We start from the raw sequence: 21,480 nt of genomic DNA on the forward strand, positions 1-21,480 counted from the left end.
ACGTCCTCATACAATACCACAACTCTTCTCTTGGCATCCTATCATAAGCTTTTTCTAAGTCCACAAACACACAATGTAACTCTTTCTGTCCTTCTCTGTACTTTTCCAACAGTATTCTCAGAGCAAACATTGCATCTGTAGTGCTCTTTCTCGGCATGAAACCATATTGCTGCTCACAGATCTTCACCTGTTTTCTAAGCCTAGCTTCTACTACTCTTTCCCATAACTTCATGCTGTGGCTGATCAGCTTTATGAATATGCAATTTGTGGTTTGTGTACACTAATGCACAAAAATGTAGGAGCAAGCATGCAAACAGGTGTGGTTTGCATACGCAATTCTCAAAAAGAAATTTAGCAGGTGCAGATAGCATATGTATTTGGTGCATTTGAAACCTTGGTTTGGTTAACTGATTACACTTGACAGATTGCTGATCCAGCAGCAGAGAGGCCGACGCTTTCTCATACACAGGAAAAAAGAAGAAGGGAGCAGAGGGAATCATCATTGTAAACATCAAGCACATTTAAAGAGTTGATGGTTTACTTTGCGCTCATTTCTAAAAGAATAATGCATCTCAATGCTTAACCGACAAACCACATAGAGATTGCACATATCAAGGTCAGCATGGGACATCTTGGCTGTGCGCACAGTGCATTAACACACTTAAGTGCTGGCTATTACAACAACAACAAAAAAAAAAAAAAACAATGTCCTATTACAAATATTTAACTATTGTTTCAGCCACGGTATTTAAGCAAACTGGTGACTAATTATGCTGCGGTCTGCCTGTGGAACACACAGACAAGACATAGTTGTCAGTGTGTGTCAAGTTTAAGGTTGGCACTAAAAATGCCTCATAATTCCAATATAACCTACTTGTAGATCACTGCCCCTTACCTTCCTCCTAAAAGTAATCATATATCTGCCACAGCCAGATAAAACCCACAACATTTTTCAGTTGAGGCATACACACACTAGGTCATGCTCAGAGAAGGTGCCACATGGCCAAACTCTAATAGCTGATGTTCCCTTACTATGCAAGTCTCATCTGAGTCTCAAAATGTAGCCATTTGTTTGAAAAACGTTTTTCTGATGTTGCCCAAGAATTTTCAAAAGAGATCTTCAGTGCCCTCCAAAAGTATTGGGCCGCTTGATATTTCCCACATTTTAATTTGTTTATTTGGCGGCTTTGCTTGAGCTGCTGCCCCCCGACCCGACTCCGGATAAAGCAGAAGAAAATGGATGGATGGATAATTTGTTTATGCCATTTATATCAAGTTGCAGAGATTTACTTTGAATTTGAGTTTAAGAAAGATAATTTTAGAAATTTTTGTATTAGGAAGACCAATTTACTTTTTGGATTTGAAATGGCATAAACAATTTAAAATGCGTGAAATATCAAGCAGCCCAATGCTAAGCGCTTCAGCGTCTCACCATGTCATTTAGGTCTTTCAGGCTTTTTTCAATAAATGCTTCTGGGGAGCATTAGCATGGCTAAAAACCTTTAGCTTCTGGGGGGGCTTCAGTGCCCAGACCCCCCCCCCCCCCCAACTACAGCCATCTTAACTCCCTGCCACTTAAACAACAGGTTAATATCCTTTGCTGTAGCTCCAGGAAGTGTTCAACATTTGACATTTCCTGTTTCACTGGGGGATCAAAGAGAACCCACGCAAACACAGGGAGAACACGCAAACTACACACAGAAAGGTCATAGGTGGGAATCGAACCCATGACCTTCTTGCTGTAAGGCAAAAGTGTTAACCACTAAGTCACCGTGCTGCTCCTCACGAGATCTCCTCTATTGTAAACCCAGGAAGTGTTCAACATTTGACATTTCCTGTTTCACTGTGGATTCAAACTTTGGCACTTCCTGTTTCAGAGTCCCTGTACCTCGCTTGTGCGGCCCTTCGCTTGTATTACTAAAGAAGCTGCTGCCTTATGGCCCGGTCACACGGCACACAGTGTTAGCTCAACAAAGGGGAAAAGAGTCACAAATCGTCGAAAAAAAGTGGACGAATGAGCCTGGACTTCGAAAAGCCTGTAAGTGCAGAGCACATAAAAGGTCGAAATGAAACCGAAACTAACAAAAGAAAAACGAAGCGAACGGCGACCTTGACACTTATAAACAAAATCAAAATGAAGCGCCAGCATGTGATCATTTCTGCAGTCACCTGCAGCTGCGTTGTCCTGACAATGTGTGCGTGCACATGAACGTCTTAGCCAGAGATGTTGAGAGGCTGGAGAGAGAGCGAGAGAGAGAGGGGGGACTGGAGGTTGAACAAAGTTGGACGACAATCAAACTGAACGCTGACAGTATGGGAACTATGTAAATGATGATGAACCGTCAAGACAGAAAGCAAAACGGAATACGGACGAATTGAGGTTGTCAGGATTCGTTCAAATTTTTTCAACAGTCTGAAAATTCTGACAAAGCGCCAGCTACAGAAACGAAGATGGACGATGGTTAAACGCTGTCTCCAAAAGTCAACGTAAGTCTCGATTTCTTGTTTCATTTGGGCTTCGTTAGTGCCGTGTGACTGGGCCCTTAGGTCCCTGGCTAGTGTTCAGGTCTCACAACCTGTGTCGAGTTGTGGAAATATTCACACAGATTATAGTGTGTGATTACCACTAAAGGTGCACATACTAAATGCTTTTTTAAAACATATGCCTGTAATTCAGATCCCATTGTAGCCATCCATTTTACATAGTGTCACTTCTTATTGTCAAAGGGGAAAACAAACAAACAATCCACTACAATAATTGTAGTGGATTGTTTGTTACAGCATTACAGTAATTTTACAGCATTAAATTGAATTTAATGCTGTAAAACATTAAACATGACATCTTACAAGAAGACTGGTAAATATAGACCATGTAAAGATCAGTACAAAATGTTTTAGTTATTAAGATATCCTCTTCTCTGTGCTGTTACAGAGAGTAAATATCCCCTACTTTTGTCAAAAGTGACCCAGAAGAACTGCAAAACGTTTTGATATTTATAACCAACAACCTCAACAATTCCAATTTGCTGCCAGGAATTACTGGTGAAGATAACAACTGCCTGATTTACATCTGCCTGCTTAATAAATCAGAATCTGTTGTGCAAGACTGATGTCTTATGAGCTGCAATGGGAGCACCGTTTGTTTGTTGGAGAGTTGTTTTCGGTGAAGCAATCCTGCTGGGACTCCCCAGTAGCAACAGTCTGACTCCTTGAGGCACCAGGTCATAAAAATATTCAGTTTCCCTGTAATACTGGTGCAAATGAAACGACAACCACACATTCATGTGCATATTAAACCCAAGTCAGCTTGTTGTCAGATGGTCCAAAACATTCTGACACCCATCGAACGCATGAAATGTACTCTTCTCCAAGAAGAGTAGTTTGCTTGAACCCTTCTACTATTTTCTAAGACCTTCTTTGCAAGCTGAAACACAAGTGTGAGCAGAAATGTCTTCCTGTCTTTAGCCAGGGCAAGTGACACCGCAGTGTGCTACTGAAGTGTGAAAGGAAAACAGAACTCAGTTCTAGCAGACACCGGCTTAAATAACAAACTTGGCACAATCTGTGACACATATTAGCAGAGGAGAAAAGCCACACACTAGCCGGGATACACTGGTCTTGTTGATGGGGTCTAATTGCATATTTGAAGTGACCTTCAAGAAAACAATAAGATCTCAAATCAAAGTATTAAGAGTCTCAGCTCAGTGGCCAGATTACACACTGTAATCTCAAACTGAGAAGAAGGCATGGGTATCGGCACAATGCCACTTCATTTGAGAGCTGTAAGTACAATTATTTCTGCTATCAATTCATCTGTCAATTGCTTTTTGAGTAACTGATCCAAGTCCAAGGTGACATCTCCAAATGACTTGTTTTGTCCAGCACAAATCCAAAACCCAAATAATAAGATGAAATCTTGAAAAATAACTTAAATGACTAATCAATTACCAAAGTGGGTGTTGATTAATGGAATAATTAATAATTAACTGAACTGCCGGAAATGGTAGATACAAACTTAAACCACCTGTCATACCACGATGGATCTAGGAAACACATGAGGAACAGATACAAATTTTGGATCTCAGTTGGTGTTCCTTTTTGCCCTCCAAAAGTCCTTTTCCTGTTCGCTAATTGCGTTCCTTGTCAGCTGATGTCTGCTGAGTCTGTTGGAAAGTTTTCTGCATGCTCAAGTGGAGAGTTTTCCCAGTAGCTGCATGTTTGTTTGCCGTTTTGTCCTTTACAATACTCATGCATTTATAGCCTGTGGTTGTCCAGTCCTTCAGACTGGGCTTCTGATTGGCCAAAGCTCCAGCACAGGAGTAGGAATTTGGCATGAGCGGAGAGAGGACAGTTCCTGACGCACCAACATGCAGTGGTGGCTGTTCATTTAGCCAAGTTCAGCCTAAAAAACAAACAAACAAACAAAAAAAAACCACAAACCTGCAGGTGTTTGTGTGTTTTTTTTTAAATGTGGATGTTAGAGCTCCTGGCACATTCTTATGACTAGATGGTGGAACTTAGGAGCTTCTAAACAACTCTCAAATTCGGGCAGTTTGTTGTATTTCCACGTTCACTTACCAGCCTTCCACGAGTCTTGTTCGGGTTCGGGTAGTAGGTTGGATTTGGAGGGCTCTCTGTTGGGACAGACTGCTACCTGCTGCTTTGGACTTGAACTAACAGTCTTTTTCAAGACTTTTTTTTACTTTTTTACTTTTTAATTTTTTTAACTTTTTACTGTGCTCCAACGCCTAAGGAAGACCTCTAACGGTCGAAACATCGCGACGGAGCACTTTTATCAGCTAACTTTTATTAGCGTTGGCAGGCTAACTAGCTTGCTAACGCTTTCGTTTTTATTTTTTTTTATTTTATTTTAGCACCGTTGTCGTGCGTTGCCTGTGCTGCTTCATGGCCTGTTTGGTGCCTTGATTGGGGCACTCCTTCTGCTGAATCACCTTTGGATTATTTGCACATTATTTACTTTGTGTGTTTTTGGGAATCCGCTAGCTTAGCGTAGCTACTAGCTCTTAGCCGGTTTAGCATGGCGGCTTCTCCTGTCTCTCCCGCACTTTTCTGCTCTGGGTGTGAAATGTTTAGTTATTCCTCGGCCTCCTTTAGCAGTAACGGTACTTGTAATAAGTGCAGCTTATTCGTAGCTTTGGAGGCCAGGCTGGGCGAAGTGGAGGCTCGGCTCCGCACCGTGGAAAATTCTACAGCTAGCCAGGCCCCTGTAGTCGGTGCGGACCAAGGTAGCTTAGCCGCCGTTAGTTACCCCCTGGCAGATCCCGGGCAGTCAGGAAAGCAGGCTGACTGGGTGACTGTGAGGAAGAAGCGTAGCCCTAAACAGAAGCCCCGTGTACACCGCCAACCCGTTCACATCTCTAACCGTTTTTCCCCACTCGACGACACACCCGCCGAGGATCAAACTCTGGTTATTGGCGACTCTGTTTTGAGAAATGTGAAGTTAGCGACACCAGCAACCATTGTCAATTGTCTTCCGGGGGCCAGAGCAGGCGACATCGAAGGACATTTGAAACTGCTGGCTAAGGCTAAGCGTAAATTTGGTAAGATTGTAATTCACGTCGGCAGTAATGACACTCGGTTACGCCAATCGGAGATCACTAAAATTAACATTAAATCGGTGTGTAACTTTGCAAAAACAATGTCGGACTCTGTTGTTTTCTCTGGGCCCCTCCCCAATCAGACCGGGAGTGACATGTTTAGCCGCATGTTCTCCTTGAATTGCTGGCTGTCTGAGTGGTGTCCAAAAAATGAGGTGGGCTTCATTGATAATTGGCAAAGCTTCTGGGGAAAACCTGGTCTTGTTAGGAGAGACGGCATCCATCCCACTTTAGAGGGAGCAGCTCTCATTTCTAGAAATCTGGCCAATTTTTTTGGATCCTCCAAACTGTGACTGTCTAGCGTTGGGACCAGGAGGCAGAGCTGTGGTCTTATACACCTCTCTGCAGCTTCTCTCCCCCTGCCATCCCCTTATTACCCCATCCCCGTAGAGACGGTGCCTGCTCCCAGACCACCAATAACTAGCAAAAATCTATTTAAGCATAAAAATTCAAAAAGAAAAAAATAATATAGCACCTTCAATTGCACCACAGACTAAAACAGTTAAATGTGGTCTATTAAACATTAGGTCTCTTTCTTCTAAGTCCCTGTTGGTAAATGATATAATAATTGATCAACGTATTGATTTATTCTGCCTAACAGAAACTTGGTTACAGCAGGATGAATATGTTAGTTTAAATGAGTCAACACCCCCGAGTCACACTAACTGTCAGAATGCTCGTAGCACGGGCCGGGGCGGAGGATTAGCAGCAATCTTCCATTCCAGCTTATTAATTAATCAAAAACCTAGACAGAGCTTTAATTCATTTGAAAGCTTGTCTCTTAGTCTTGTCCATCCAAATTGGAAGTCCCAAAAACCAGTTTTATTTGTTATTATCTATCGTCCACCTGGTCGTTACTGTGAGTTTCTCTGTGAATTTTCAGACCTTTTGTCTGACTTAGTGCTTAGCTCAGATAAGATAATTATAGTGGGCGATTTTAACATCCACACAGATGCTGAGAATGACAGCCTCAACACTGCATTTAATCTATTATTAGACTCTATCGGCTTTGCTCAAAAAGTAAATGAGTCCACCCACCACTTTAATCATATTTTAGATCTTGTTCTGACTTATGGTATGGAAATAGAAGACTTAACAGTATTCCCTGAAAACTCCCTTCTGTCTGATCATTTTTTAATAACATTTACATTTACCCTGATGGACTACCCTGCAGTGGGGAATAAGTTTCATTACACTAGAAGTCTTTCAGAAAGCGCTGTAACTAGGTTTAAGGATATGATTCCTTCTTTATGTTCTCTAATGTCATATACCAACACAGAGCAGAGTAGCTACCTAAACTCTGTAAGGGAGCTAGAGTATCTCGTCAATAGTTTTACATCCTCATTGAAGACAACTTTGGATGCTGTAGCTCCTCTGAAAAAGAGAGCTTTAAATCAGAAGTGTCTGACTCCGTGGTATAACTCACAAACTCGTAGCTTAAAGCAGATAACCCGCAAGTTGGAGAGGAAATGGCGTCTCACTAATTTAGAAGATCTTCACTTAGCCTGGAAAAAGAGTTTGTTGCTCTATAAGAAAGCCCTCCGTGAAGCTAGGACATCTTTCTACTCATCACTAATTGAAGAAAATAAGAACCCCAGGTTTCTTTTCAGCACTGTAGCCAGGCTGACAAAGAGTCAGAGCTCTATTAAGCTGAGTATTCCATTAACTTTAACTAGTGATGACTTCATGACTTTCTTTGCTAACAAAATTTTGACTATTAGAGAAAAAATTACTCATAACCATCCCAAAGATGTATCGTTATCTTTGGCTGCTTTCAGTGATGCCGGTATTTGGTTAGACTCTTTCTCTCCGATTGTTCTGCCTGAGTTATTTTCATTAGTTACTTCATCCAAACCATCAACATGCTTATTAGACCCCATTCCTGCCAGGCTGCTCAAGGAAGTCCTACCATTATTTAATGCTTCAATCTTAAATATGATCAATCTATCTTTGTTAGTTGGTTATGTACCACAGGCCTTTAAGGTGGCAGTAATTAAACCATTACTTAAAAAGCCATCACTTGACCCAGCTATCTTAGCTAATTATAGGCCAATCTCCAACCTTCCTTTTCTCTCAAAGATTCTTGAGAGGGTAGTTGTAAAACAGCTAACTGATCACCTGCAGAGGAATGGTCTATTTGAAGAGTTTCAGTCAGGTTTTAGAATTCATCATAGTACAGAAACAGCATTAGTGAAGGTTACAAATGATCTTCTTATGGCTTCGGACAGTGGACTTATCTCTGTGCTTGTTCTGTTGGACCTCAGTGCTGCTTTTGATACTGTTGACCATAAAATTTTATTACAGAGATTAGAGCATGTCATAGGTATTAAAGGCATTGCGCTGCGGTGGTTTGAATCATATTTGTCTAATAGATTACAGTTTGTTCATGTAAATGGGGAATCTTCTTCACAGACTAAAGTTAATTATGGAGTTCCACAAGGTTCTGTGCTAGGACCAATTTTATTCACTTTATACATGCTTCCCTTGGGCAGTATTATTAGACGGTATTGCTTAAATTTTCATTGTTACGCAGATGATACCCAGCTTTATCTATCCATGAAGCCAGAGGATACACACCAATTAGCTAAACTGCAGGATTGTCTTACAAACATAAAGACATGGATGACCTCTAATTTCCTGCTTTTAAACTCAGATAAAACTGAAGTTATTGTACTTGGCCCCACAAATCTTAGAAGCATGGTGTCTAACCAGATCGTTACTCTGGATGGCATTTCCCTGATCTCTAGTAATACTGTGAGAAATCTTGGAGTTATTTTTGATCAGGATATGTCATTCAAAGCGCATATTAAACAAATATGTAGGACTGCCTTTTTGCATTTACGCAATATTTCTAAAATCAGAAAGGTCTTGTCTCAGAGTGATGCTGAAAAACTAATTCATGCATTTATTTCCTCTAGGCTGGACTATTGTAATTCATTATTATCAGGTTGTCCTAAACGTTCCCTAAAAAGCCTTCAGTTGGTTCAGAATGCTGCAGCTAGAGTACTGACGGGGACTAGCAGGAGAGAGCATATCTCACCCATATTGGCCTCTCTTCATTGGCTTCCTGTTAATTCTAGAATAGAATTTAAAATTCTTCTTCTTACTTATAAGGTTTTGAATAATCAGGTCCCATCTTATCTTAGGGACCTCGTAGTACCATATTACCCCATTAGAGCGCTTCGCTCTCAGACTGCGGGCTTACTTGTGGTTCCTAGGGTTTGTAAGAGTAGAATGGGAGGCAGAGCCTTCAGCTTTCAGGCTCCTCTCCTGTGGAACCAGCTCCCAATTCGGATCAGGGAGACAGATACCCTCTCTACTTTTAAGATTAGGCTTAAAACTTTCCTTTTCGCTAAGGCTTATAGTTAGGGCTGGATCGGGTGACCCTGGACCATCCCTTGGTTATGTTGCTTTAGACGTAGACTGTGGGGGGTTCCCATGATGCACTGTTTCTTTCTTTTTTTTGCTCCGTATGCATCACTTTGCATTTAATCATTAGTGATCGATCTCTGCCCCCCTTCTCGGCATGTCTTTTTCCTGGTTCTTTCCCTCAGCCCCAACCAGTCTCAGCAGAAGACTGCCCCTCCCTGAGCCTGGTTCTGCTGGAGGTTTCTTCCTGTTAAAAGGGAGTTTTTCCTTCCCACTGTGGCCAAGTGCTTGCTCATAGGGGGTTGTTTTGACCGTTGGGGTTTTTCATGGTTATTGTATGGCCTTGCCTTGCAATATGGAGCGCCTTGGGGCAACTGTTTGTTGTGATTTGGCGCTATATAAGAAAAAAGTTGATTGATTGATGGTGCCGCAGAGTTGTTTGATGTCTTCACTGCTGCAGTTGCACTGAATGCTGGCACAGTAAAGAGACGTTCTTGCATGTTCTTTTGTCATGATAAACAACAAACGTGTACTGTGGTGCAGCAGGAAAAACTAGGCAGTTTTCCATTACTCTCCAAAGTGTGCAGCTTGAAGTCTTGAACTGAAAATATACTTAATGAAAAGAGGTGTATTTTGAAGAAACTCTCGAATACCCCCCCCCCCCCCCCCCCAAAGTTTTTGACACTTGCGGTTTTTAGGTGATTTGAAAAAAGAAAACCTTATTTTGTAAAACTGCAATGGAAACACTTTTCCTACCATTATAGGTCACATGGCATACAGAGTCACGTGACATTGTAAAGAGACAGTTTGTTAAATCTTATAACAGATGACATTATGCTGGATCTAAAAAAGAAAAAAACAAAACAACAACATTCAGCAGGATGTGCTCATTTGTCGTCATGACTACTGGAATTACAGGTCTCACAAGAACCTCACTGTAATGACAGTTAATCATAAGAGGAACAAAACCCAACAGTTGGATTCCACTGTTCAATCAATCAATCAATCAATTTTATTTATATAGCACCAAATCACAACAAACAGTTGCCCCAAGGCGCTATGGAAACACTGGCAGTTTGCTAGTGTCAACATTGTGGATATGCCACTTCGCTTTTGTGCAAATTTTTAATTGGAAACCCAGCTACTGTTTGTGCACTACAGGCTAAAAGCAGCCTAGTGAGCAGAGGGTCGCTGGATTGATCCCCCAACCGGTCAGTTAAGGAATTGCACTATGGTGTTCTTGAACAAGGCTCCTAATCACAAAAAGACTCCAGTGATGCTGCACAGCATCCAATACATTAGAATGTGGACATGATGGAGAGCTTCCACAGAGCTTTCCTGGCATATATTGTGAAATAAAAGTTTTAAAAAGTCTTTCTTTAGCTGCTACACTCAAATGAGATCGATAATAACTACATCTAACTTCACAAAGGAAATGTACCTTTTTGGGTTTTACTGAAACCTCTGAGTTAAAGCTGGACTCAAGTGTCTCTCTGGTGTCCGATTCACCCTCTTTACTCTCTGTGTCGTCCTCACTGACAATTGGGCCATTCTCACAGATAGGTGATTGGAAGTTGTCATCAGGAAGAGGGGGGTAGGTATATTTGAAGGGATCCTGGAACAAAGCAACACAAGACATCAATGAAAGCATGGAATTAGAGAGTATGCAGTACAGGATGTGATGAAACACAGCACTGTTGAGTATCCATAGCTACTTTAGACTTTCCTCTGCTACTTTAAGACTCATTTTCTCAGTGTGTCGTTGATCTTTGAGCTCCAGATTATCGTCATGAGGTTGCTGTACGAAGGTTGTTGGCGATGCAATATCTGTGCAGGAGAACGAAGGTCCAAGTCTTTAGGGTCCAGGTGCATGCTATCTTACATTATGCTTATGAGACTTTGATGTTAAGTGATCAAAGGCAATGACTGGATGTCTTTGGTACGTAGTCACTTAGTAGGATCCTTGGGTACAGCTGGAACAATTTTGCGATAAATGAACGGTGATTTAGAGAGACACGGATTAGGAGTATCACTTGCTTTGTGATGTCACACGCAGGACCTCAGCGGGTGGAGAAGACTAAGTGGACGCCCGTGTTTCACCTGGCAGTGGCACATAGGGAGGGCATGGAACCATGGTGGGTTCAATGCTGTCGCAGCTATGACAGCGCATGCTCCCAAACCTGACCTACAAGGATCTATGACTTATAAGGGATCCCATTTTCTCTTTATTTTTGGTTTAAATGTGATTTTCCATCTCTAATTCAGAAAAAGCCACTGTTTTGTTCGTCAAAAATCAATGGCATTGCCATAACAAATCCTGCATATAGAGAGCCAGAAGAATCACCACAATGTAGCACTGTAAGTTATGCCAGTTTTAACCCAGGTACACAAAAAGTACTACCACTGGGGCAGGAAGTTCCAGGAACCAGAAAAGTTCAGAATAAATCACTTTGACACCAATACCTCCAATAAAAACACAGCACCTATTTAGATCAAGCACTATTCCCCCAGATCAGTACTCGCACTTGCGCCGGACAAATGGCGAGCAAGTGTTACCAAATCTCTCACACAATTTTGTTAGCAAATACAAATGTGGTAACAAAAAGCGAGCAAAATCCACCAATCAGAGGAGGGTATATGACTGAAACCTGAAGTTACAATTCTGATAAAATGGTTGACATTAATTTTGCCATAATTCATTTAGGCAGATTTACAAATTTATATATCAGATTAATTTAAGAATAACATCACCACAAGAAACTCCAGAAGATGACATCAAATGATAATTTAACCAGACTACTTGTTCTTTTTTATAAACACAGAATAACCTACCGTTCCTCCCATGTAAGACGGGAGGTACTCGGGCCCGATGAATGTCTGCACTTCAGATCTGGCAACAAATTTGAGTTTGTTGACTGCCTCAGGACCCAACCAGCTCTTCACAATCTTCCATGCGGCTATAAGGAAGAGATAAAATACATACTGTTCAGGATGTACTGTTTAGTTATTGGTAGACACAGAAATATAAACAATTAAAAAAAAAAACCAAAAACCTAATCTCTCACCATTCATCACCCAAGGCATATCCACAATGACCATTTTGGCTGAAATGGTTAGAAGAAACAATGTTTGACAATTAGAATTATGTTGAAAACTGTCCAGGATTGTGAAAAATCTGGATATGCATTCATGTGCTTACAGCAGCTTATTGTTACATACATAAAAACCTGGGGTAGTATACTTTGAAGCAGTTGATAATGTACTTCACAAAGTCCATGTCCTGAAAAAACAAAGAGGGGAAAAATACATATATGATTACAAAGTGGAACCACACAGGGGACCGAACTACCAAATGTCTTGAAATGACTAAACACCCACTTACAAGAAAATTTAACTGTCACAAGTTCAGTGATGGTGATCATCTCCGTAATCTCTAATTTTCACAGACATTCCACGTGTAGCTGACATCATGAGATAATGTTATCTGCCATGTTAGTGAGCAAGAAAGGTTCACTCCTGTTAGTGTGATTTGCAAATCATTAATCCGGTTCTTCAATATCATTTTAAATTTTCTGGCTCAAATGATACTTGTATATGGTATATAAAAGCTATAATAAAATATATTTTGTTCAAAAGCCAGAGCACAGCTTAGCCCATATGGTCAGTGGTTTTATGGTCAGCAAAAAAAGCACTATAACAAAAAAAAGTCCCTTCGGCTACTCCCTTGTTTGCACTCAGGGTCGCCACAGCAAATCCAAGGTGGATCTGCATGTTGAATTGGCACAGGTTTTACGCCGGATGCCCTTCCTGACGCAACTCCACATTACATGGAGAAATGTGGCAGGGGTGGGATTTGAACCCAGAACCTTCTGCACTGAAACCAAATGCATTAACCACTTGGCCACCACCCCTGCTAAAAACAAAACAAAACAAAACAAAACAAACAAAAAAAAAACCCAAACAAAAAACAGCACTATAACAAAAATAAAAAAAAGAACTACTTCCCTAATGACAAGTGTTTCTCATGGGACCGCAGTACATCACAGGTTACTGTGCAGCCAAGGCCACTGTCCATTTACTGCTGGGAAGATTGAAAGGACGCAGAGGAAGCGTCTTGTCTAAGGATACACACAAGTAACCTGAAGCACACATACCTAGAACTAAATCCTCGTCTATATCTGGTAGGTAGTCCAACTCCTTTGCCACAGAGCCACATGCTCTAAGGCAGTGGTGTCCAAACTGTTCCAGAAAGGGCCGAGAGGGTGCAGGTTTTCCTTGCAGCCACTGACTTCAGCAGGTGATTTCACTGATGAACTCATCCCACCTGTTCAAAGGGATGTTAATCAGCAAAATCACCTGCTGGAGTCAGTGGCTGCAAAGAAAACCTGCACCCTCTCGGCCCTTTCTGGAACAGTTTGGACACCACTGCTCTAGGGGCTTGAATAGCATCAAACCATTTAAATAATGACTTATTCTTATACCTCAGGTGCACTTGCAGGATTCCAGCATGTGTGTTTGTGTGTTCCTGTGCGCACAGAGAATGGAAGACATAGTATTAGCATAGGTCTTGGGATAAATTAACATCTTCAAATGAGATCATTCGTCATCTACAATATTAGTTATGTATGTATGTATGTAGCTCGTAATGTATTGCAAGAATGTTGCTTGTTAATGAGGCAACTCGTTAGTAAGCAAAGCATTCCGCATGTGGTTCTGCTCTGCAAAATTTCAAATCAGATCTGTTTCTCTTGCTATTTTGGACCTTGTTTTTAACCCTGGGTTACTTTTAGACCGGTTCTCTATTTTGGATGCCGAGACGTTCACATATCTCAGCAGTGACATACGTGTCTCTGGGTCCTTGGCCTTTGAGCTCTTGAGGTGTCTAGGAAGAGCTTATGGAGTCATGGAGTCACTGGACAGATGTGTTGGGTGATGTCTATATCTTTGCAGGTGAATGAAGGTCCAAATCTTTAGGACCCTGGTGCCGCCCGTCTTGCTCTAAGATGTGAGACTTTGATGCTAACCAGTGACCTAAGGCGACGACTGGGTGCCTTCAGTACTAGGATTCTTCGAAGGATCCTTTGTATCAAATGAGTGGTATACTAAGACAGACTAGGATGAGGAGTATAACTTGCATTGTGAGGGAGCGTTAGCTTCGACATTTTGGCCATATGGCCCATTTCTCTGTGCATGATCCAGCACACAGGTGCCTGAGTGTTGAAGACCCCAGCAGCTGGAGAAATCCAACAGGATGGCCACGTTTCGCCTAGCTCTGGTAGATAAATGGTTACGTTAGAGATGTGGGAATGGACTTGACATGAATGTATACACTTCGGGTTCCCTTCAGGTTAATTTATGCACAGTTCCAAACTTTCACACGTTATTCAGTCAACAGTTTTCATAACACATGGTGACAAGCTGAACCAGTTTTACACATATTGTTACTTACCCACACAGTCAAAATGCCTAACATATTTATGGTCACTGTGGATCAGATGTTTAATAAATGCACAACTGGAAGATACTCAAGGAGCGCACATCTCCACCAACACGCAATATTCCTGTTTAACTGTGCTGATGTGCTAGAGATTATGGTAACTGTGGGTAATGGTGTTGTACATTAATCATATCCATCAAAAAAAAAAAAACCCATCACCTACATTCTCAGAGGACACCATGTCTCATTGCTATGCAGCAAACTCCCTTCAGAGCTTTAATGAGTTCATACTGGTCAAGTCTCATTTGCCTCAGATTGTGGTTCGACACATCTCAATAAGGCTCATTTCTAAACTAATCTTTTAATCTGCTAATTTCATATTTTAGTCTCACAGCCACTTATCCCTTTTGCCTTTCACATGTTGGTTAATTTAGATTTAAGTGTGCCTTTTCTCCAGAAGAGAGTGTCATCAATGAAATGTTGACAGAGCTTCAAAAGAGAGCCAACGTCTGCACCAAAGTGAGTCTGTGGATTAGACAGCCCACTCAAATTGGCGAACAGGATTTAAAGGTTACTTTAATCTCTAAAGAGTTAGAGTCAGTCTATAGCTCCAACTGCAAGAAATGCTAGGATTCCTAGCTGCACTTTCTGAAGCTCACAGCCATGCAACTGGCCTTTTTAAATAAGAGGGAAGCATCTTTAATTCAAAGAGAAGACAAAAAACCCCAAAACAAAACTGAAAAAGAAATGGAAATAAAGTAAGTTGTTTCACCAATCTGGGCAAGTAAAATTGGCTAAATGTATGACAAGAAGAAATAAAAGTTCCTGAAATAATTACACAATATACTGACCTTTTTCCATCTTCTTTATTTTATAGAAAGACCAATTATCTTTGACCAAAAAGTGCATTTTCTTGACTGGTCAATAATATCCCAATTCATCCAGGGAGCATTTCACTATCAACTTCAACAGCATCCTAATACATCTAATGATGTTTAATTTTAAAAGTATGACTATTTGTCTCAAAAGAGAGTATAGCCTAGCAACCCCCCAATCTTTTTTAAAGAGATGTGAAAGAATGTAACAGGTACACTGCAAAACTGTTCTTTAAGGACATCCTTCACAACCCCTTCACTTTTCAATGACCTTAGACATAAAGCATTCATGCCATTTAAACTAGGCATTACATGTGTTTTGGATGATTGGACTGGAACCAGCCAGTTCTTTACCCCATCAAAATACAGGTGCAAGGTGTAAATGCACCCAAAACTGATTGAAAGGATGCAGAGGAGAAACCACCTGTGGAGGTGGTCAAGGGGTCAAACTGTAACTTCATTGAACACCAATGGAAATGTGTTGCCAATCCACATATAACAACTACGTAGATGGTACCAAATGGTCACCGTTACCTTCTTCTCCAGCCATATGGCTGAACGCGTCCTTGTTTATAGTTAACAATGATTTCAGCCTTGTGCAAATACAATCAAGTGCACTTCCTCTTCAACTAGTATTGACTGTGTTCCTGTACCCAAATTATCTGGACAATGGTGACAACAGCAGAACTAAATGCAGCTGCATAAATCTGCATTCTCTTCTGGGAGGGGGGTGTCACGCAATGGACTGCAACGGCATCAACCAGAGGTCATTTGCCGATCACAGTTAAGTTCCCCCTGGCACGCTCAGATTTGAGCGCCTACTGTCTACAGCAGTGCAAATTCTGAATTGGGGTGCTGGGGAGGTGTAGAGACCTGTGCGTTGGGCCCTTCTAGAAATAAGCTTAGTGCCTTTGCTGACTGCCCTCATTAAAAGAAAGGCCCTTACTTTCTACTTTCAACATTCCAACGGTTGAAGGTGGTTTACCTTCCTGCTTTCAAAACCAAGAAAACACCTACATCGCAGCTTTGTGGCTGCCCATCATCCTGTTTTAGGCTTGTTTTTTGACCTGCACAAGAGGAAGCATGATGTGGGCTGGACAGAGCAGTTATGCTTCAATAGAATTTTAAAGTGATCAGAGGGGAGACACATTAATACCTGATATACAGTAGTGTTTAGAATAATAGTAGTGCTATGTGACTGAAACGATTAATCCAGGTTTTGAGTATATTTCTTATTGTTACATCAAAATCAAATCAATTTCATTTATATAGCGCCAAATCACAACAAACAGTTGCCCCAAGGCGCTTCATATCGCAAGGCAAAGCCATACAATAATTACAGAAAAACCCCAACTGTCAAAACGACCCCCTGTGAGCAAGCACTTGGCGACAGTGGGAAGGAAAAACTCCCTTTTAACAGGAAGAAACCTCCAGCAGAACCAGGCTCAGGGAGGGGCAGTCTTCTGCTGGGACTGGTTGGGGCTGAGGGAGAGAACCAGGAAAAAGACATGCTGTGGAGGGGAGCAGAGATCAATCACTAATGATTAAATGCAGAGTGGTGCATACAGAGCAAAAAGAGAAAGAAACACTCAGTGCATCATGGGAACCCCCCAGCAGTCTAAGTCTATAGCAGCATAACTAAGGGATGGTTCAGGGCCACCTGATCCAGCCCTAACTATAAGCTTTAGCAAAAAGGAAAGTTTTAAGCCTAATCTTAAAAGTAGAGAGGGTGTCTGTATCCCTGATCCGAATTGGGAGCTGGTTCCAGAGGAGAGGAGCCTGAAAGCTGAAGGCTCTGCCTCCCATTCTACTCTTACAAACCCTAGGAACTACAAGTAAGCCTGCAGTCAGAGCGAAGCGCTCTATTGGGGTGATATGGTACTATGAGGTCCTTAAGATAAGATGGGACCTGATTATTCAAAACCTTATAAGTAAGAAGAAGAATTTTAAATTCTATTCTAGAATTAACAGGAAGCCAATAAAGAGAGGCCAATATGGGTGAGATATGCTCTCTCCTTCTAGTCCCCGTCAGTACTCTAGCTGCAGCATTTTGAATTAACTGAAGGCTTTTTAGGGAACTTTTAGGACAACCTGATAATAATGAATTACAATAGTCCAGCCTAGAGGAAATAAATGCATGAATTAGTTTTTCAGCATCACTCTGAGACAAGACCTTTCTAATTTTAGAGATATTGCGCAAATGCAAAAAAGCAGTCCTACATATTTGTTTAATATACGCATTGAATGACATATCCTGATCAAAAATGACTCCAAGATTTCTCACAGTATTACTAGAGGTCAGGGTATTGCCATCCAGAGTAAGGATCTGGTTATACACCATGTTTCTAAGATTTGTGGGGCCAAGTACAATAACTTCAGTTTTATCTGAGTTTAAAAGCAGGAAATTAGAGGTCATCCATGTCTTTATGTCTGTAAGACAATCCTGCAGTTTAGCTAATTGATGTGTGTCCTCTGGCTTCATGGATAGATAAAGCTGAGTATCATCTGCGTAACAATGAAAATTTAAGCAATGCTGTCTAATAATACTGCCTAAGGGAAGCATGTATAAAGTGAATAAAATTGGTCCTAGCACAGAACCTTGTGGAACTCCATAATTAACCTTAGTCTGTGAAGAAGATTCCCCATTTACATGAACAAATTGTAATCTATTAGATAAATATGATTCAAACCACCGCAGCGCAGTGCCTTTAATACCTATGGCATGCTCTAATCTCTGTAATTAAATTTTATGGACAACAGTATCAAAAGCAGCACTGAGGTCTAACAGAACAAGCACAGAGATGAGTCCACTGTCTGAGGCCATAAGAAGATCATTTGTAACCTTCACTAATGCTGTTTCTGTACTATGATGAATTCTAAAACATGACTGAAACTCTTCAAATAGACCATTCCTCTGCAGATGATCAGTTAGCTGTTTTACAACTACCCTTTCAAGAATTTTTGAGAGAAAAGGAAGGTTGGAGATTGGCTTATAATTAGCTAACATAGCTGGTTCAAGTGATGGCTTTTTAAGTAATGGCTTAATTACTGCCACCTTAAAAGCCTGTGGTACATAGCCAACTAATAAACACAGATTGATCATATTTAAGATTGAAGCATTAATTAATGGTAGGGCTTCCTTGAGCAGCCTGGTAGGAATGGGGTCTAATAGACATGTTGATGGTTTGGAGGAAGTAACTAATGAAAATAACTCAGACAGAACAATCGGAGAGAAAGAGTCTAACCAAATACCGGCATCACTGAAAGCAGCCAAAGAGAACGATATGTATTTGGGATGGTTATGAGTAATTTTTTCTCTAATAGTTAAAATTTTATTAGCAAAGAAAGTCATGAAGTCATTACTACTTAAAGTTAAAGGAATACTCGGCTCAATAGAGCTCTGACTCTGTCAGCCTGGCTACAGTGCTGAAAAGAAACCTGGGGTTGTTCTTATTTTCTTCAATTACTGATGAGTAGTAAGATGTCCTAGCTTTACGGAGGGCTTTTTTATAGAGCAACAGACTTTTTCCTGGCTAAGTGAAGATCTTCTAAATTAGTGAGATGCCATTTCCTCTCCAACTTACGGGTTATCTGCTTTAAGCTGTGAGTTTGTGAGTTATACCATGGAGTCAGGCACTTCTGATTTACGGCTCTCTTTTTCAGAGGAGCTACAGCATCCAAAGTTGTCCTCAATGAGGATATAAAACTACTGACGAGATAATCTTTCTCACTTACAGAGTTTAGGTAGCTACTCTGTCCTGTGTTGGTATATGGTATTGGAGAACATAAACAAGGAATCATATCCTTAAACCTAGTTACAGCGCTTTCTGAAAGACTTCTACTGTAATGAAACTTATTCCCCACTACTGGGTAGTCCATCAGAGTAAATGTAAATGTTATTAAGAAATGATCAGACAGAAGGGGGTTTTCAGGGAATACTGTTAAGTCTTCAACTTCCATACCATAAGTCAGAACAAGATCTAAGGTATGATTAAAGTGGTGGGTGGACTCATTTACATTTTGAGCAAAGCCAATTGAGTCTAACAATAGATTAAATGCAGTGTTGAGGCTGTCATTCTCAGCATCTGTGTGGATGTTAAAATAGCCCACTATAATTATCTTATCTGAGCTAAGCACTCTGAGCATGGGAAACAAGGTACCAGTAGATTCAGTAGATTCTCACAAATCCAACAAGACCAACCATTCATGATATGCACACTCTTAAGGCTATGAAATTGGGCTATTAGAAAAAAAAAGTAGAAAAGGGGGTGTTCACAATAATAGTAGTGTGGCATTCAGTCAGTGAGTTTGTCAATTTTGTGGAACAAACAAGTGTAAATCAGGTGTCCCCTATTTAAGGATGAAGCCAGCACCTGTTGAACATGCTTTTCTCTTTGAAAGCCTGAGGAAAATGGGATGTTCAAGACATTGTTCAGAAGAACAGCGTAGTTTGATTAAAAAGGTGATTGGAGAGGGGGAAACCTATATGCAGGTGCAAAAAATTATAGGCTGTTCATCTACAATGATCTCCAATGCTTTAAAATGGACAAAACAAACAACAACAAAAAAAAAAAACAGACGCGTGAAAGAAAACGGAAAACAACCATCAAAATGGATAGAAGAATAACCAGAATGGCAAAGGCTCACCCATTGATCAGCTCCAGGATGAACAAAGACAGTCTGGAGTTACCTGTAAGTGCTGTGACAGTTAGATGATGCCTGTGTGAAGCTAATTTATTTGCAAGAATCCCCTGCAAAGTCCCTCTGTTAAATAAAAGACATGTGCAGAAGAGGTTACAATTTGCCAAAGAACACATCAACTGGCCTAAAGAGAAATGGAGGAATATTTTGTGGACTGATGAGAGTAAAATTGTTCTTTTTGGGTCCAAGGGCTGCATACAGTTTGTGAGATGATCCCCAAACTCTGAATTCAAGCCACAGTTCACAGTGAAGACAGTGAAGCATGGTGGTGCAAGCATCATGATATGGGCATGTTTCTCCTACTATGGTGTTGGGCCTATATATCACATACCAGGTATCATGGATCAGTTTGGATATGTCAAAATATTTGAAGAGGTCATGTTGCCTTATGCTGAAGAGGACATACCCTTGAAATGGGTGTTTCAACAAGACAATGACCCCAAGCACACTAGTAAACGAGCAAAATCTTGGATCCAAACCAACAAAATTAATGCCTCACAGATGTGGAGAAATCATGAAAAACTGTGGTTATACAACTAAATACTAGTTTAGTGATTCACAGGATTGCTAAAAAAAAAAAAGCAGTTTGAACATAACAGTTTTGAGTTTGTAGCTTCAACAGCAGATGCTACTATTATTGTGAACACCCCCTTTTCTACTTTTTTAATACTAATAGCCCAATTTCATAGCCTTAAGAGTGTGCATATCATGAATGCTTGGTCTTGTTGCATTTGTGAGGATCTACTGAATCTACTGGTACCTTGTTTCCCATGTAACAATAAGAAATCTACTCAAAACCTGGATTAATCTTTTTAGTCACATAGCACTACTATTATTCTGAACACTACTGTAAAAATCAGACCTACATACAATCTGGATATGAAACATTTTAAGGCTAGTGTATTACCCTTATATGAACTAGTATTTACCAGTGTTAATGTAGCAATTACCAAGCAATGAATGGATGTCTCTGGTAGTAGGATCCTTGGCTACTGCTGGATTGACCATATGCCAAATTAATGGTTTGTTAGGGAGGTTCAGATGAGGCGCATCACCTGCATCACAAGGGAATGCCATCTGACACTTTGTCAAATTGGTATATTTCTGTAGGTATGATCCAGCATCCACCTGACTAAGTGTTGAGGACCCCAGCAACTGGAAAAGACCAAGGGAATGCCTGCCTTTCACCTGGCTATGGCAAATGGATTGTTACTTTTGAGAAATGGAGAAGCGGTGGTTTAGTGTCTGGGTGGTTGCCATCCAGTAACCAAGATGGTCCCATGATGGCATGCGGCACCAGGGCATGCTCCTAGACCTGATCTGCCTGACTTGAGTAAATGGGGCCATTGTAAGCAGTCAAGCCTCTGAGTCCTCTATTCACTTTGACAACTGTGTCACATCACAGAAATACCAAGTTCCTTTGGCTGCTCCCTTGTGTACAACCTTTACGCCGAATACCCTTCCTGACGCAACTCCACAT

At 40.9% G+C, this 21,480-nt stretch overlaps 1 protein-coding gene across 1 annotated transcript in view; it reads right to left on the bottom strand.

Moving 5' to 3' along the window:
* mospd2 (motile sperm domain containing 2) overlaps positions 1-21,480 on the bottom strand; it is a 51,709-nt gene that overhangs the window by 21,935 nt on the left and 8,294 nt on the right. The window contains exons 6-9 of the mRNA XM_034186480.1: positions 12,207-12,267; positions 12,053-12,091; positions 11,820-11,944; positions 10,429-10,602 (exon numbers count right to left, since the gene is read on the bottom strand). Coding sequence (XP_034042371.1) covers positions 10,429-10,602; positions 11,820-11,944; positions 12,053-12,091; positions 12,207-12,267 — 399 coding nt within the window. The remainder of the gene's footprint in view (positions 1-10,428; positions 10,603-11,819; positions 11,945-12,052; positions 12,092-12,206; positions 12,268-21,480) is intronic.

This window comes from Thalassophryne amazonica, chromosome 14 (genome assembly GCF_902500255.1).
Source record: "Thalassophryne amazonica chromosome 14, fThaAma1.1, whole genome shotgun sequence".
NCBI classification, from domain to species: domain Eukaryota; kingdom Metazoa; phylum Chordata; class Actinopteri; order Batrachoidiformes; family Batrachoididae; genus Thalassophryne; species Thalassophryne amazonica.